At 40.8% G+C, this 18,291-nt stretch overlaps 2 protein-coding genes across 2 annotated transcripts; both read left to right on the top strand.

Moving 5' to 3' along the window:
* Positions 1-555: 555 nt before the first annotated feature.
* On the top strand, positions 556-11,482 carry LOC122820022 (calpain-5-like). Its single transcript, XM_044097181.1, has 13 exons — positions 556-891; positions 1,903-2,082; positions 3,599-3,730; positions 3,814-4,025; positions 4,621-4,813; positions 4,900-5,093; positions 6,236-6,313; positions 6,446-6,728; positions 6,807-6,929; positions 7,014-7,210; positions 8,589-8,707; positions 8,847-8,986; positions 9,774-11,482. The coding sequence occupies exons 2-13, from the start codon at positions 1,918-1,920 to the stop codon at positions 9,948-9,950; spliced, it is 2,013 nt and encodes a 670-aa protein (XP_043953116.1). The 5' UTR covers positions 556-891; positions 1,903-1,917; the 3' UTR covers positions 9,951-11,482.
* Positions 11,483-11,604: 122 nt separating this feature from the next.
* LOC122820023 (transmembrane protein 272-like) lies at positions 11,605-17,462 on the top strand. The gene is made up of 5 exons (XM_044097182.1): positions 11,605-11,937; positions 14,493-14,548; positions 14,634-14,684; positions 14,770-14,976; positions 16,885-17,462. The coding sequence occupies exons 2-5, from the start codon at positions 14,515-14,517 to the stop codon at positions 17,103-17,105; spliced, it is 513 nt and encodes a 170-aa protein (XP_043953117.1). The 5' UTR covers positions 11,605-11,937; positions 14,493-14,514; the 3' UTR covers positions 17,106-17,462.
* The last annotated feature ends 829 nt before the right edge of the window (positions 17,463-18,291 follow it).

Raw genomic sequence — 18,291 nt, 5'->3', positions numbered from 1 at the left:
ATTAACATTTGCTGCAGAAGCTCTGGGCAATCCAGTGAAATACTGGGAGAATATATTTTGGTCAAATGAGCCCAAGTCCGAACCCTTTAGACATTGAACACACCATTTCTGGAGAAGGGGGTGCATAAATAGAACCTTCAGTACCTTCAAGACTTGTGGTTTCATTTGTGTGGAAGAATGGGTCAAAATCCCATCTGAGAAATTTAATAACTAGTTTCTCAATACAGTAGAAGTTAATTATCAAAAAGGCTTTCCCAGAAGTAATTGTATTTTCTTTTTCTTTTTGTATGTGTGCATTACTTTGGATGTAAACATAATGGCTGGGAAAATTTATTGTCAATCACTTCTTTAGCAATATTTAAACTGAGAAAAACACAATTCTTATTTCACATCCTGTATTTGAACAGGTTAAAGTAGCAAAATTGCCTTGTACCATCGGATCTGTTTGTGTTTAAATGTCTATTTGATGTCTATTTATTGCAATTTTTAAAGCAGCTGTCAGCATTCCCATTTTTCCCCTTGAAGTGTTTCTCAAAATACACCCAGCCTAAAATTAGAACCAGCTCCATGGCCTAATTTAGCTCATTCAGAGCCGTTTGCTGTACACAGCTTCAACATCGTGTATGTTGGGTCTAATCGATGTGACATTTGGCAGTGAAGCAGTTAAAGGAGAAGGTGTCAGCCTCTTGGTTTCTCAGGTGACATTTGCAGCACGATCAACAGCAACCAATCCTCCAGGAGAGCGTGAGGAAGAGGAAGGAAAACCTGACGGCAGAAGGGGACCTGGAGTTACAAACCATGTTGAGATGAGGACTGAACCGAAGAGACATCAGAAACAAGGACAAGAAGGAAGCGTAGGGACGACCACCTGACAGCACACCGGAAGAAGCAGTAAGTGACGCTCAAACTCTTAGAAAACACCCTTATTCGTGCTGGAGCATGGAAGTTCACATGCAGATGTGTGAGGCTGACGTGTAAAAAAACTGCAATACCAGTAGATTTTACTGGTGTGAGGTTATTCTCAGCTGTAACAGTGTATTATGTCACCCTGCATGGTGACCAGCTGTCTATTGTCTGTGTGGAGGGAGATACAGTTACACAGAAACACAAACACTCAAGTATCGCCCTAAAGCTGTTACATAAACACAGACACATTCGTAAGGATGTGAAACTGTCCACTCCTTTTTTTTTACTTTTTTTTAATGGACCATAACTTCATTTCTTGTCTTGAGGCGTGAAACATCCTGGACAGACTTAAAATAGGAAAAAGCAATGTTACTCTTCTCTGCCTGTCCTATAATACAAAACATGATAGAAGCAAAGAAAAATATAGTCTGCAAAATTTCATGTCATAGTCTTTACCTTCCTTAAGTACTCGGTGGAAAGTATTGGGAAAACAAGAAGAAGTGGTAAAATCCTCAATTATTCAAAAACAGCAGGCCCACAATGTCAGTACTGATATAAAGTTAAAATAAAAGCAGTCTGCGTTGAAATAAACTCAGTAGTCTTTATGTTAACTCTGTAACTGTCAAGCATGGTGGTGGAAGTTTTGTGCTTTGGGGTAATTATATCTGCTGGTGGTGTTGGTTCACCACACTGACTAGATAGAATAACACAGACGGAGGTTTGGTGTTTCCAAAGCTAAACCACTGTGTGGAAATGACTCATAAAACCATTTTGATGAACAGCTTCTGCGTTTCAGACAAAATGGAAAACATTTATGAGGTTGATAAAAACAAAACTACTTTTCAGACCATGATAACAGGAGCAGACTACAATCTAAATAATTATCTTTTTGAATGGCAAATGACTTTAAGATCTCAACTCGTTACGTGATGCATCAAGTATTTTTTCTCTCTCTCTCTGAGTCCTTTTTAGCATCGTCTTTCCATTTCTTTTTAGTCGTTTGATGTGAGAATGCTGGAAGCAGTGAATGACTTTAAGGACCAGAGCTTTGACAAGCTGAGACGCTCCTGCCTACGTCGAGGGGCGCTCTTCAAAGACCCTCTGTTCCCTGCCACAAACCAATCCCTCTTCTACAAGAGGGCGCCCCCACCTGGACTGACCTGGAAGAGGCCGCGGGTGAGTTTGCTGTGGAGTAAAAGTGTCCAAATAAAACTGAAAGCAATCCTAGCAAATGCCTAGAAAGCCTAATTTATGAATCCATCACCTCTGGTCCCTGATCTAAATTGAGGAGGCAACTTCAGTGTTTCAACAAGTGGATTAATTAAAGCGCTTTCTATAATTAGAGAGGGTGTCAGGCAGTGAAACTCTATCCCGAGGAGGAGGAGATGCAGATGGACAGCCATATTAGTGTCAATAGTTGAGTTCAGAAAAAGCAGCAGCATGTAAATAGACTGGCTGGTTGTTTTTAGAGCAGTGTTGTGATGGCCGGGGCTTCCAGCCGCTGTAGCTGAAAACTGCAGCTAGATGTGAATAAAAACAGCCAACTTTGAGGTTTTATAATTTGTAGGTTTATTGGGGAAACGGTTATGTTTTTATGGTGAAGAATGAATGTTTTATTGCAGTAGTTAGGGTGTAGCTTGTGCTGTAAACGTTATGTTACCTTCTGGTCCTCTCTGGTTTGTGTTATGCTGTTTTGAAAAAAAGCTGGAATCGTATTTTATGGTTTTGCAAGTCGGGCTGCACGGTGGAGCAGTTTTTGGAACTTGTAGCAATAAGATCCTGAGCTTGAATCCTGGCCTAGGCGCTTTTAACCTTGAGTTTGGATGTTCTTCCTGTGGATCCATAGGTTCTTTCTGCTTATTTTTGCTCCCCTGCACATGTCCAAAACCATGGCTGTTTTGTCAATTGCTCTCTCTACATTGCACTCAGGTATGAGTGTGTGCTTGTGGTTGTTTGTCCTGGGTATCTCTATCTAGGGTGTAACCACTCCTCTCTCCACCCCACCCTGAGCAATCCTCCAAGGATGAGCAGGCCGGTACAGATTCTCCATCCTACGGGAGATGAGGGTCTTAAAGAAGGCAACTGTGGTTCTTCTCTTGTTTCTTCAAGATGTTTTACTCCTCAACCAAAAGTCTTCCTCAGTTCTTCAGACTTCGAAGCTGTAGTCATAAAAAAAAATCTCTCTCACAGGGCCCTCGAGGCCAATTTATCCTCCCTTTACTCACGTAAAGTGGTCCACCCAATTCTAACGTCATCAGCCATTACTGTCCTCGTAATGATGTTTATTAAGTTAGCATGGCCGTTGGACACTATATTATTAAGTTAGCATGGCCGTTGGACACTATATCAACAAGAGGACGTTTGGACTCAGTTTGGAATCCAAAAGAAAGTTTCAGCTAACAGCAAGCGTGGAATAAATCATGATAATGTACATTCTTAGAGGAAGACATGAAGAATCACTGGAGTAGATGGAGGTGGTCTGTGTTTCCATTAAATACATCCACATGTGGATAGAGAAGTTCCCCCATATTCATCATTTGTCTGGGAAAACATCAGGATTTGTTCTATACAAAAAAAAAACATCATGTTTTCTGTCCCCTTGAATGAATGGAAGTTAATCAGTGTAGACTGATATGATTTTATTTACTTTTTATCCTAATTTGGTCTTTTGTTACGTCTCTCATCTATCCAGGAAATTTGCAGGGACCCTCGTTTGTTTGTGGATGGTATCAGCACTCGCGACTTGCACCAAGGCAGTCTGGGTAACTGCTGGATGGTGGCAGCCATTTCCTGCTTGGCATCCGAGCCCTCACTGTGGAAGAAGGTTCTCCCTTCAGACTCCTATCAGCTCTGTGCCCTGCCTTTACACTTTCCCCTAATCTTACTCAATCCTTCTCCTCACTTCAGGTCATTCCCAACCACATGGATCAGGAGTGGAACCCAAAGCGTTCAGACTTGTACGCAGGGATCTTCCATTTCAGATTCTGGCGCTTCGGACATTGGGTTGATGTCGTTGTGGACGACCGTTTGCCGGTCAGTCAAGACGGAGTCCTGCTCTTCTGCCGCTCAGCAACACCAAGAGAGTTTTGGAGCGCCTTGCTGGAGAAGGCCTACGCCAAGTAAGGAGAAGCATAAAACTGTGTCCAAATAAACTGTCTTTAAAAGAATATTATTTTAAAGAATAATATTCTTTATTCTTTAAAATAAAGAATATTTTAAACTTATATTCTTTAAAATGACCCTGACTATGTCCTCTGCAATCATATAAGGTCTCCAGCAAAGGTTCAAAACACTCATTTCCAGAGATCCAGAGTTTCCCACAGAGAGAACAAAGCCCCCTTGCTAAGTCCCGTTTGTGCTGACTTGATGGTAAAGGGTAAAACGGCAAAATGGACACTTTCCAGTCAAAGTTTGTTTTCTTTCCTAAAAAAATAAACATGTGCTTTATACCAACTGTTTAGTAAATGAGCATTTGCCAAATCTGCAAATCTACATGCCAGGAAGCCGTTCTGCAATGATGTGGGAGAAGATGAGAGAATTGATGTAAATATGTGTAAACTGAAGTCTAATTTTGAGCCTGTGTGGATTAGAGAAAACTCCCCACAACACTAAAAGCCCAGAGGCAACGCCACAAATCTCCTGCAAATGGACTGACTGACATTTAGAAAGGGATAAACACACGACTCCCTGAACCAGTTTGTGTTTCGGTTTCAGACTAAATGGCTGCTATGAGGCTTTAGAGGGAGGAAACACTGCGGAGGCCCTCATCGACTTCACTGGAGGAGTTTCGGAGCCTCTCAGCCTGGACTGTGAGGCCCTCAGCCTGAGCAGCGAGCGGAGGAAGGCACTCTTCCAGACATTAGTTAAGGTCCATGAGCATAAATCCCTCATCACGTGCTCCATCCGGGTAGGACTTTGTTTTTTCTGTGACCCTGAGGGGCTTCAACGTTTCAGACGATGCTGGTAAATTACTAAACGTTTCACATTTCTCAGCCAGCTGAGGGGGAGACGGTGGAGTCGGTGTTGGACTGCGGGCTCGTACGAGGACACGCCTATGGCATCACAGCGATGAGGAAGGTGAGGCTGCCGGAGAATCCGCCGAGGACAGGCGGGACGTTCCGACTCTTTATGGTGCGCATGAGGAACCCGTGGGGGACCACGGACTGGAAAGGAGCCTGGAGTCAGGGGTGAGGGCGCTTTGAAACCTTTTCTTCTGACCGCTGAGCGCGTTTTGTGGGCGCTTTAGGAATAAAGCCTCAGCTGACGATGTAGTTTACAACGTTTTACAATGCCACTGCAACTTTTCTGGACAATTTCAGACATTTTACAACAGTTAGGCGAATGTTTTACAGGGGAACATCTGCTGTTTACATTACGAAGCTCTGAGAAAACTGAGAAAAATGGCCACAATGGACCAATGACGCTTTCCAGAAGTTAAAACACTACTTGTTTATTTCTTACACTCTGTCATCTGCTTCACAGTAGAGCTCATCTACAGCACACACCTTTTGAACATTTTCCACACTATACTGAAATGTACTTTAATGCTTTAAGCTGAATTTGATATGATAGATGCAGCACTTCATGTGTCAATTAAAAATCTAAAAAGTGTGGTGTGCATTTGTCGTCGGCCCCCCTGCGGCAATACTTTCTAGAAACACCTTTCACTGCAATTACAGCTGCAAATCCTTTGTGTCTGTACCAGTATCACACATCTGGAGACTGGCATCTTCAATGTAAACTCCACCAGTCTCGTCATTGAAAAACCACATGTACCACAAGCTTCTTTAAAATGTGCAAAAGAAAAAAAAAACTGCCAAATACACTGGACAAAATGCTTAAAATAGATTTAAACGCAGAACATAACAAATGGTAGGAAAATTCACAATAACATTTTACATAAAGATTTTCTAAAAGTCATACTAGAAAGATTTAAGAAGAAATGTTTTTAAAGTCTGAAGATTTTCTCTCCCTCCGGTCAGTGAAGATGTTTTGACCGCTGTTTCTCTCTCAGCTGTAGTTCTAAGACCACTGCACATTTTGTTTTTGCTTATTTAATTCATGTCTCTGATACAATTCAACGAGTTGCCATATTACTGAACTAAATCTATTAAATGATTTTATCTGCTGTTTTTCCATCCAACCTAGAGAGTTTGACAATTCATTCAAATCTGTTGACTTCTGTGTTAGTCTATCCCAAAAATCCCACTTGAATAAAATGTATTGAAGCTTAAGGTGTCAGTTTGACAAAATGTGAACGAATACGTGGTACATTATGCAGCTGATTACGATGAATGCGCCTTTTGTTGTTGTTGCGCGCCCCCTGCAGGTCAGAGGAGTGGCAGCAGCTGAGCCGAGCAGAGCGGGAGAAGATGGGGTTTGTTGTTCGTGATGTCGGAGAGTTCTGGCACGTAGCATTTCAGTCAAAATCTCAAACTATATCTTCAGAAACATATGTTGCATAATTTTTCCAACCTTCCAAGCACTTTCATTCATATATATATAATTTATTTATTTTATTTTCCTCCCCTCCAAACAGGATGGACCTCCGGGACTTCTGCTGCTACTTCACAGACGTGGTGGTGTGCCGGCTGGTGCAGAGGACGCTGCTGTGGCCGAGCTCACACTGGAGAGAGACGCAGAGCTACGGGGAGTGGGCTCCATCTCCAGTTGCCCCCGGCACAGCGCCTCTTTCTACGGGGAAGGTCAGGGAGAGCAGTCAGGAAGGAACCAAAAGGGGAGCGGCCATTGAGGAGATGGACAGGAGGAGTCGCTGTGGGGGGTGCATCAACCACAGGGACAGCTTTCTGCACAATCCACAGGTACAGACGTCATAAAACATACCTAAGCAAACAGAAAAAAAAATGCAGAAATTTACCCCATTACCTTCTGTTTTTAAGTACATGTTTGAGGTGCAAAGCAAAGAGGAGGAGGTGCTGATCTGTCTGCAACAGGAGGATAGGAGGGTCTTGAAGAAAAACGGTGGAGGGGAAAACCTGCCAATAGGCTTCGAGGTGCTGAAGGTGGGCAGAAGCTGTAAACAAAACACGAGCCTTTCTCGCTTCTTGAAATTTCATGGCCTTTTCCCACCATCTCATCCGGTTGAGGTGGAGGCGAACCGCCGCAGCCGAGTGCAGCTGGTGGTGGAGCAGGCGGCCAGCTCCATCTACATGGACTCCCGCAGTGTGACCCTGAGGGGAACTTTGGCTTCGGGTCGATACGTGGTGCTGCCCACCACCTTCCTGCCGGGCGACACCGGACGCTTCCTGCTGAGGCTTTTCTCGCACTCTAACGTCCAACTCAGGTGTGCCAAAGCGCAAAGAAGCCAGATGAAGAGGTCGCAGCTCTCACAGAAACTCAGATTAATCTGACGTTTGATGAGGCAGGACTGGTTATTCAGATAAGGTGTAATAAAACCGTATCCTAATTCAGAGCAAGTAGTTTCTAATTCTTACATCTAACCAAAGGAGAAGAAGTAAACTGTACCTGACACACACATGCATACACATACAAAAGACATTTAAGACAAAGTTTTGAGGGTCAGTCTTGAAGCACCCTCGTGTCTCCTAATAGACAATAAGCACTTAATCAATTAGTAAATTAATCTCATAATACATTTAAATGAGCTCCATAATTACCATTCAGATTATTAATATTTTTTTGAAGTGATATTTTGTTTAACAAGACTTCATTCTGGATTTTATTTATGGTTTTGGTTGTGTTTGGATTTTATTGACTCTTTTTGAATGTTTTTGGTGTTTTAGATATTTAAGATATCGTTCAGTTGCAGTGTGCAGTATTCTTTATATTAACATACAGTACAGACCAAAAGTTTGGACACTATTTGGTCTGTACTGTATTACTTGAAAAATGACCTCAAGACAATAATATTGTTTATCACAATGAATTCTGGGACAGTTTGAAATCCAGTAAAATGTGTTATTGAGACAATCCTGCGGACTTTTAATGTCTAAATTCATCATAAACCTCATAGCCTGGTATTGACCGGTTTGTTTTTCCAAATTTGATTCGATTAGATGTTTAACTTTAAGCTTTTCTTAAAGTTCGACAGCATCAGTGCATCTCATCTCTGTAAGGTGTAAATTTTGCAAGGGAAAGTTGACTTTACTGCAGGAATTTAAGGCAGCATTTGAAGTTACAGACTACATAACTTTCCTCATAAAGTTATGAGGAAATATTTCACTCAGAAACCATGTGACGAATGGGAACGATCTGTGACCAAACTAGAAAAACAACATAAAATAGGAGGGAGAGAAAATAACAACTCAATAAAAAAATAGGCCAACACAAAAATGTATCAAAAAAAAAAAAAAAAAAAGCTAAACGAACCCAGAACATACAGAACTGGAAACCTACGGAACAAAACAGAACCATAAATGTTTATGAGCGAACAGATGATGCAGCATTTCCAGTCTCCGCTTGGTTGAAACCGGCAATGTTTCCCAGATACTCTTCAGTTGATTCTGATTTGTAGTTTATGTCTGTTCATCGGGGCAGATAGATTGATTGTTCCCACCTATTAATTAAGCTCTAGTTAAAAAAAAAAAAAAATCAGATTTTACTCTTAGAAACAGGAATCGATTCGTGGCTAATTATTTTTCTTCCATGTAGCAGGATACAGCTCATGATTCCAGTTCATTTTTTTTTTCTTATCTTTGAAGGGAACTAAAGGAAGAACTGCCATCTCCGTCTTTGTTCCAATGTTTTCTACCTCAGCCAGTGGTGGTGACCACAATCCATCTGCGCAGGGCATCTGGACTCAAACCTCCCAAACAAACAGGTGGCTTAGCAGAAGAAGAAGACATTTTTTTTTTGGCCACATGTTCAGTCCTCCTCGACTGCTTCCATTTGCTCTGTTTTCAGTTTCTTCTGTTTTTGTTCCTTTGCATCACGTCGGGTTTCCTGCCTGGCGGCCACAGCTCCAGATGTTTACGCCGTGGTGCGGTGTGAGGGCGACGCCGTCAGGACGCGAGTGTTCAAAGCTGAGGACGGAGACCCCGAATTCAACCTCCGAGCCGTCTTCTACAGAAGATACCCCGACAACAACATCTCTGTCGAGGTTTGACGCTTTCCGTCTCGCGCCCAGTCAGACGATTGTGCATCACAGAAGTCTTCATAACCCCTGAGGTTTTTCACGTTTTGTCTTCAAAAGACATCAAAAATCTTGATGTATTTTATGTGATAGACAAACATTAAGTAATTGGTCGTGTAAAGTGGGAAGACAAATGAGTCCTGTGCAACTTTTAATACATTTTCTACCAGGATTATCCTGCAATTTGCTCCATCCGTCTTCTCATCAACTCTACGCGATTTTCTTGCCTCTGCTGCGGAAAAACATTCACACAGCCTGATTCTACCACCACCATACTCCCCCATTAGATGGTGTATATTTTCTGCCACACACACAGTGTTGCTAGTGGGACTACACTTTCACATTTTGATTACATTTGCCCCGAGAAGCTTCCTAAATGTGTTTGTTGTGTCTTGGCCAACTTTAAACATGACATGTTTAAAGTTTCCCTTTAAAGAATTGTTTTATTCTGGTCACTCTTAGAGTAACGCTTCAGTAACTTTTATAAACTAATTTGCTTTGATCTGGTTGGACAAGTGTTCATAGTGCTCCACGTTTGACATGTGTGATTCAAATTACTCAGTCATCTCTGCAATCTGTTAACGACTCTTAATATTTATGCAGCCATTTAAACCCAAACTTTGCACACCACCCCTAGGAGTTTGACTACATGAAACCCCTATAAAACATATTAAAGTCTGCTCGCATCATTAGCTAATATGAACATTTTTGAGTTTTGCAGTAATGACCTGCATGCCTGCTTGCGTATGTGCAGCTGTGGAGCACAGGCCTGCTGTGGGACTCCCTCCTCGGAGCGGCTCGACTCCAGACGACAGAATCTGAGAGCAGCCGGAGCCTCGTGATTGATCTGCGAGGGGGACGGTCGCGCTCAGGGTCCAGAGGCTGCATCTACGTGGAGACGTCCACCAGCGTCTGCCTGACGGATTTGTGACATCTGTCTGGTTGCCACGGCATCACCAAGATCATTTGGATGAACAGCGGAGCAAATAGACGACGACTGTCAGGGACAGCAAGTATAGCGAACCCTTTTTCTCTGTTCAGGGTTTTATTTGGCTGCTTTTATTATTATTTTTTAATACAACAATTATCTCTGTTTCCTATATATATTATGTTTTTTTTTTGTTTTATACAATAAATAATAATACATCATGTGCTTCTTTTATTTAATTTAAAGTCAAATATTCATATTTTTTAAATAAATCTTAATGGATGTTTCTTGAAAATGTGATGTTCCCAATTTTTATTGTATGTTCTTAATGCTCTATGCAACAGGAGTTCTACCGGCTGCACAGTCCAAACATTAGAAAGCTGTGACTGCAATGATTTTTATGCTGGCCTGTAATTCCTAACCAAATTGTACATGGATTACCAGAAAAGTCCAGTCATCGTAAACAGACTAATAACTTCTGTTTGTCTGCTTAAACCAATAACTCATGGTAAGATTAAACTGCCGACCAGATATGTGGCAATAGAGTACAACTGTATTGTACCAACTAGAGCTGACCAACCAGCTGTGTGCTGATGAGCATCAGACCCAAAGTACTGCAGTGCTATCAGAGAAAGAGCCCTCTGCTGCATCCCCTGCTTATTTGCATCATTACCTGCGCCAAACTATAAGGAGTTAAGCTCACTCCATGTTATATTTGATTATTTGGAGTATTAATACAGCTGATATTGCCCAGAAAACTTACCAAAAGCATTCTGTCCAGACAATATAGAGCTCTGCCTGGCTGCAAACGTTCGATAAGACATGCTAATTCTGCAGTATTTGTTTATCAAGATTAGATCCCAGTCGTCTTCGAACGTCAAGCAGGCAGCTGGTTTTATGGTGGCAGACATTATTTCACGTCTTTAATTCTTTAGTACAAGCATTTTGTTGCAAACAAAACGCTACTTTTGTTGATTTACGACTGATGTCTTTTTCTGCGATAACCGTTGCATCTAAGGTGCTCATCTCTTTCCACTGTTTCTCCATTCTGGCTCTGAGTTTGACTGTATTGTATTGTGAAAATGTAAAGTGGACCCTCAAACGTTCACAGTGCGATAATCATTAATTCATTTATTTTCAGAAGAACTGGAGTCCAAATTATCCACATAAAATTGTCTATTCATTTTCTCTTTTTTTTTTGTAGAGGACTTCTAAGATATTAAAGAGAAAACAAAGCTTGATAAGCTGAAAAACCTAAAGGGCGAAGCTATTTGACAGAAGCAGGTGTTTGAAAAGTAGCCAATCCTGGAGCACCACTCATTTTCCTTATTGCTGATTGGCTGTAACCCCGATGAGCTGAGATTGGGAAGACTTCAGATGTTCGCTTCTCCTGTAGTGCAAAGAAAGTTTCAACTGTGTGCGTTAATGTATATTATGGTAAATTTGGTGCCTAAAATATTAAAATGGGCAGTTATAAACATTTTAGAGGGTCTCCCAAGTATTTCCGGTTTTTGAGCTATTTACTATAGTTTGTTGGAATTGGTGCCATAAACTGAAATAAATCAACATATCCAGTTTGGAGTTATTTAATGAGATAATTTAAGTCCCAATGCTCAACTCAAGTCCCTAAATGCAGAGATTTGCTGTCCACAGTGGGGACATCAACCCCTATGTTAAGAACCAGTGCTTTAACTACAAGTAATTTGTAATATTAAGTTTTATCTTTTCTAGTTTTTATATAAAGAAAGATGCGGTCACTGTTATGGCTAATAATATTTTATTTTATAGCCAAGAATTTAATTTTAATTTTAATGGGAAGCGGGAAACAAACTAGCTCGATTTGCATAGCTAGGAGTCGTTGCCCTGCGTGACCGCGCATGCAGGCGCGCTCCCGTAGCTGAGAGGTTGCTCTGTCAGCTACCACACATAAAGGAGCGGCTGTCGATACACAGACGACCCAGAAGAAACCAAAACTCTGATTGAACTTTAGGTAAGTTTACGTGCTTCCCGTGATTTCCTTATGGGGTAACTCTGGCCGGAGACTTTCCGCGGCTGAACGCTGACGCAGAGGCCGTTTTCGGGGCGTGGGAGGCGGTGTGAGTTCTGGCACAGGACTGTTTCCCACAACATGCCAAAGAGTGAGAGGCGAGGCCGAAGTTTGAGGATCTCTGCGCTCATTTCTCTGCGTTCTTTTAAATCTGCACCACGAAACTGAACAAACATCAGTTTTCATTCCCTTCTACGTTGTTGATTTCTTTCCACATGTTGCTGCTTACTGTTAAAGATAATCAAACGAGAGCTTTTTTAAATTGGATCAGGCTGATCTGGGTTCACACACTCCCTCCACTCGCTGTTGTTCTGTTCTTGGTCTTGTGTTATGATCTTCGTTTTCCAGTCGGACTGGTTTTGGGAATGCAGTCTGAATAAACTTTATTATTGCACTGCCATTATTGTAATCTTGACACCAGAGAAAGAACTTTTTTTTTATTTATTATTATTATTTTTGAAGAGTAAATAATAATGGTCAAACATAACCTGCTTTTGAAGATTTTTTTTTAAAATAGTGTTGGGAAAGTTATTTGTGTGTAGCATGAACCAAATGAGAGTTTCTTAAGTTGCGACATCAAGCGTTTTATTTAAGGATAAATAATTTTCTGTTTGTTTTTTATTTATCCTTAACTTTTATTTGCAAAGTTTTCATGTGAAAGCATAAAAAAGGTATTTATTTTTTGCTATTTAAAAGAGTTTGTCTGACTTGCATTGTGGGTAATGTATCCAACTTTATTTCTTGAAAATATGAGCTCTAACTAATTCGTAGACCCCTGTTGCTTTAATTGTAACCGTTCTTTTAGCAGTCTGTCCCATGTGATTTATGTGCTCGCGTTTTGATGTGTCGTTTGGAAGATATCCAAAATGTGCAAGAACAACATTGCTTTGTGAAATGTTTTCAGTTGAATGTGGACATTTTTAAAAGTCTAAATCCTCTGCAGAAGGAGTAAAGTAAAAATACTTACGAAATTGCCTGATTGGCAATTATTTGATAATACGAGGGAAACGATCTACACATAGGTATTTTTATTCAGTTCTTGGGTTTAATATACTGCATTGACAATTATTTTATCTTTACCACATTTGCAAAGAGTCCAATCTAACCTCAAGTGTACAAAGCCCACAACAGACCACTCTGTTAAAAGTCAAGCCGAAATAAAGAAATGTGTGTAGCATCTGTACATTGGATCAATACGTTTCTATCAGCTCAGCTGTTTTCTGTTTACGTTTACTGATGTCTCCCAGCATTGTGGAGGAATTTTGATCCACTCTTCCTTATAACAATGTTTCAGTTCTTTGACGTTGGCCTCATGAACTCGGTCAGTCAGATTCAGGCCTGCACTTTGACTGGATGATTGCAGCACCTTGAGTCTTTGTTTTTCCACAGATTCTGTTGTAAACTGAGCTGCTGAGTTTGGGCTCATTGTTCTGTGTAAAGCTGCCGTATGTAACTTTTATATAAAAAGAATACATTTATTGAAACCAAGTTGCGACATTTTAGTACGAGACAGATAATCTGTGGGAAAAAATAGAGCTCCTTTGCCTTCTTCCAGTGCCATCTAGAAGCAACCAGTCAGAGCCAGGGGGCGGGTCTAAGCGCTGTCAATCACCGTCTGTGTGGCACACCCCTTGACAGCACCTTTATTTGCTTTTAAAGCCCTGCATGGGCTTCCCCAGTCTTCTCTCTCTGAGTTGTTGCAGCCTTACTCATCCTGCCTGCTCGACCAGGTCAGCTGATCACTGATCTTAAACTTATTTTGTCTAAAGTATTTTTATATCCAAGATGGCAGCCATTAAGGACATTTTTGCAACATCTCAACTATAAATGGAGCTAGACAAATAAAATTTTTTCATTACATTTTTGGGGTCAGATAATTGGATAGCCTTGCCACATTAGACAGGCTCTGCAGCCATCTTCAAAAATGATCGCCATCTTGAACTTTGAAACATATCGCACGACAAGCGGTATGTTTCGAAAAAAAAAAAGAGCGGACTTTGAAGGTTACATGTATGGAATTTCATGCTTGCATCATCATTTCATTTTATGAAATGTGCAACATTCCACTGCACTACCTGACCGTTTTGAAGAGGTGTTTGTACAGATATGTCGCAAGAAACAAACCTGTAACCATTACCTGATTAATAGTCTCCAACATTTCCTTCTCTGAGGTCATTGCTGTTGTCTTGCCATCCTGGCGCAGTGTAGCACAACCGCACAAGTTTTTTCTCCTGAGCAACAAATGGACAAAAGTCCCACTGATTATAAAATCCTACAAAAGTAACAAAGACATGCACGAATTTTTCTAACCCGTTAACGACCATACTGTCGTGTTTAAAGGTCAGCGTGTTCTTTTATTTTTATTTTATTATTATAATATTATTATTATTTTATTATTATTCTTGTTCAGGTGGATTGTATTATTTGAGTTGTCAGGTTTGTTTTGGTAACGGATGAATATATCCATCAGCGTCACAATTCCTTGTTGACCTCCGCAGGTTGGCGTCACCATCCCTGAAAATGAGTGGCATCAAAGACCATCCGGTTATACTGGGTGAGATCCTCTTTCTGACACCTTAATGGTTTCTGATCTGATCTGATCTGAAAATTGAGAATCCACGTTTTGTTTCTTCCTACAGGAGTCTCAAAGGTGGTTCTCTTTGTCATGCCCATTGCCTATATTGCAGTCGGTGAGCGGTTGTGCGTCTTCCTGTCGGTGTCATCGCTTTGCTTCACTGTGCTTCCTAAAAGAACAGCTTTTCCTCTGTCCACTAGGGGCAGTATACTTCAACGAGTGTCCAGTCCAGGAGAAGATCCCCATCTACCTGATCGTGTCGGGGGTCTTCTCCATAGTTCTCAACCTCCTATCTTGCCTCCCCTGCATTGACAGCAGGAAAGATGCACCGCAAACACCGGGGGGCCAGGTTCTCACCCTCTGGAACTCGCTGGTGTCCTTGTTCCTCTTCTGCTGGTTCATTTCAGGTGAGCAGCTTTTATTATTTGTAGATGCAGTGTGCCGAACCCAAAAGGACAGAAATGATGTTACTGGTTGTCTGGCAACTCCTTGGCGGGTTAACACCAGAGAATCTGGTTGCTCAGTGATAATTGTAGCAGCAATTTTAAATTTAGTTCAAGTCACACTTCAGCCACCTGTCGTCATTTTAGTTTTTCACTAGTTTAAGTTGACTAAATTTAAAATATGATGTCTCAGTTGAAATATTGTTGTTGTTTTTTTAATTAGTTTTTTTTTTTTTTTTACATTTGTACATCTTTAAACAAAATCCTTCCTTGCTTTCTTAACCCACTGATAACCAGGTAAATGTTTAGTTTTGGAGCAATTTTAATTTGAATAATTTTTTTTCAATAGGTTTTTAAAGTCCTAAAGAAAACCTTCTCAGACACTGAATAATGTGTATCATTACATAATGCTACTGATCGCTGCATTATATGTAACCAGGTGCCATTCGTTGACCATCTTTTACGAGAAAGAGTCTCATTATCAGAGATTTTAACTTGGCAAATGAGTAATAAAAAGTCCAAGGAAAATTTATGAAGACCTTTAGAAACAGGATGTCTGGCCAGTGTTTCTTTCTTCTTTTTTTTTGTTTGTTTGTTTTGGTTTGTTTTCCTCAAGATTGAAGCAGTCGCTCCGTTTAGATCTTCAGTTTTGTCATCAGCCCAATGGTTCAGTTTTCTTTGTTGCGATGCCGTCACCTTCTCTGCATTCAGTTGTCAAACATCTTCTTTAGGGGACAATGACATACATATGAATAGCTACAATTAGTAAATGTCTAAATCATTTATCTGTGTATCTTCTGAAAGTCTACATACATGATGAAATGCATGATGCTGATGGGAAATGAGACAGAGACTACAAAAGAAGATCATGGTCTATTGTCCTAGAAAGACTGACTACAATGGTCACGTTGTGAGAGTTTAAGCCACTCCTGAGCCACGATCGACATCGGAAATGTTTTATCTTGGCTGAGAAGCTAAAAGGACTGACCTGTTGCTCAGAGGTCCAGAGTCCTCGGATGAAAGTAAAATTTTGCAATTTATTCATAATTCAAGAACATAGAGCTTGGAGGAAGTTCTGTGGATTTTGGAAGTTTCATTAACTAGCCTCTATAATCATAAGTAGCGTAAACATTTGAAATGCGTCACTCTGTGTCAAGAACCGCTGCAAATACACTTTTCTAACAAAATTGCTGAAATTAAATGTTTTATCTCCAGAATTATTATGGTTGCACTTATCAATGCTGTAAAGCTGCATGTATCACATTTCATAAATTTGACATTGTAGAATAAACCTCTTGTAATTATGCACATTGACCACTAGATGCCGCCCTATAATGTTTTTTTTTTTTTTTTTTCTTTACTGGCACCATCCATCGCTGATGTTTTCTTGTAAAAATAAAAGGGACAGCGAGACTCTGAGGTTTTCTCCACTGCTGTGCTTAACCTTCTGCAGACGGTGTGACTGGAATCGCAGGTTCAACCTGTCAGTCCTGTGAACGCTGCAGCTAACAGCTTTTATAGCAATCAATAGTTCTTCAGGGGTTTTAGCATTTTTCATTCCCTCTCTGTGCAATGCATACAAATATTCAAATTATTACTTTTTATTTGTTCATTAAACTTTCAAATTACAAGCATTAAACCTAGTTTTGACGGAGCTATTTGATCATAAATCTTTAGGAAATCTCTGAGGTTTCCATAAAACAGCTGGACTTGCACAGATCGATTATTTTTTTCCAAATTTTTTTTTATCTGCTTGACACTCATGGCTGACTTTCTGTGGTTAACCTCGCTAGCTTGATACTTCTTCACATGGGAGGGTTAAAACCTTATCACGATACTTTTATGCTCACATTTCTTTCCCATTTTTGACAGGCAACATTTGGATCTACTCGATTTATAAGCCCGAGTACAACAAGAACGCTACCGATGTGTCGCGCTACTGTAACAAGACGCTCTACCTGTTCGCCTTCTGGAACGCCACGCTGGTCTACATCCTGATTATTCTGTTCATTCTCACCGGCTGCTGCGTCCTCTGCGGCTTCTTCCTGTTGGGCCGGGCCGACAACGACGACGACGCCAACCAGCAGGCGTGAGAGAGACCGCAGAGAAAACTGGAGCTGGGATGCTCGTTGGCTTTTGTTGCGCCAGCTGTGCAAAACAGCTTATTATAATAATATAAGTTTGAAAAAAGAAGAATAAATATTCAGTTTAGTGACTTTTATTTTTTTATGGCTGTTGAATCTCTACGCTTTGCTGTCGGACGACTTTTTACACAGGCTGTATTCGCCTTTTGTTCTTTCTGCTGTATTTTGTCTACCACTGTGAATCAATGAATGAAAGTTTTCTGTTTGTTTGGACTGCGGTGCTAAAAGACAAGTTTGGTGGGGTGTTTACATCTTAAGCTTTTTGGAAGGATCAAGAGGAAATCATAAAAGATCTCTTTTAATTTACTGCTTGTGCTCATTTATTTTTGCGCCGACATCTCTATCGAAACAAGCGTCAAATCTTATTGTTCAGCTTCATTGTCAAATATATTCTCTAACACGGCGGTTTTCAGGTAGAGGCGGGGGCGCCAGAGCACTTTAGGGAGGCGCTGCGTAGGGAAAAATAAACCGGAAAAGCTATCTGCTTGCTGTCTACTGATGAGAGAAACGTCTTTTACGCATACGATCAACTCTGTGGATTTAGGAAAAAGTTGGCTGGTAGGGGTGCGTGTGGAGTGGGGGATCAGTGGAAATGTTTCTTAGAGGATGTTTTGGCCAGTGATGTCAGTATCGTTACTGACGTGGACCACTTTTTTCTCAAATCCAGTAGTCAGACTACAGTTACTTATCAAAATCATTTTTGCGTTTCTTCAGTTATGTTACTATCTTCTTTTGTAATTTAATCGTATTTCTCTATGTCTTGTCGAGTTGACCTGCAGGCCCCTTTAACCTCAGTGGACAGAAATGTAAAAATGGGGGAGATGCGCATTTTGTTGGTGGAAAAACTGGAACTATTTTGAGTTTCTGTCGTCAAGTCCAATTATTATAAGCGGCTTTGGGCTTCATTTTTAAATTTAATGAGTGGCGTTACTCATTTGGGCTTGGAAATAAGCTAATAAATCCCAGAATTTGTCCATCATTAAGGTAGTTTTAGTCAGTCTCTCCCTGTTCATCATTTCCCGGATGATCCGTCCCGCTGTGTCTTTATTAATGTCAAGTTAATATATTACCTCTGAATGACGTCGAGCTTCGCGTTGCGCTCCAGAAAACTGCAAACATCGAGACCAATATGAAC

Source organism: Gambusia affinis, linkage group LG18, assembly GCF_019740435.1.
Source record: "Gambusia affinis linkage group LG18, SWU_Gaff_1.0, whole genome shotgun sequence".
Lineage (NCBI taxonomy): Eukaryota > Metazoa > Chordata > Actinopteri > Cyprinodontiformes > Poeciliidae > Gambusia > Gambusia affinis.
This window is presented reverse-complemented; position numbering and strand designations above follow the sequence as displayed.

Coding starts and splice junctions, on each gene's coding strand:
- LOC122820023 (XM_044097182.1), top strand. CDS start 14,515: ATGAGTGGCATCAAAGACCATCCGGTTATACTGG. Junction 14,549..14,633: donor AGACCATCCGGTTATACTGG/GTGAGATCCTCT, acceptor TTCTTCCTACAG/GAGTCTCAAAGGTGGTTCTC. Junction 14,685..14,769: donor CATTGCCTATATTGCAGTCG/GTGAGCGGTTGT, acceptor TCTGTCCACTAG/GGGCAGTATACTTCAACGAG.
- LOC122820022 (XM_044097181.1), top strand. CDS start 1,918: ATGCTGGAAGCAGTGAATGACTTTAAGGACCAGAGCTTTGACAAGCTG. Junction 3,731..3,813: donor AGCCCTCACTGTGGAAGAAG/GTTCTCCCTTCA, acceptor TCCTCACTTCAG/GTCATTCCCAACCACATGGA. Junction 4,026..4,620: donor CTGGAGAAGGCCTACGCCAA/GTAAGGAGAAGC, acceptor TTTCGGTTTCAG/ACTAAATGGCTGCTATGAGG.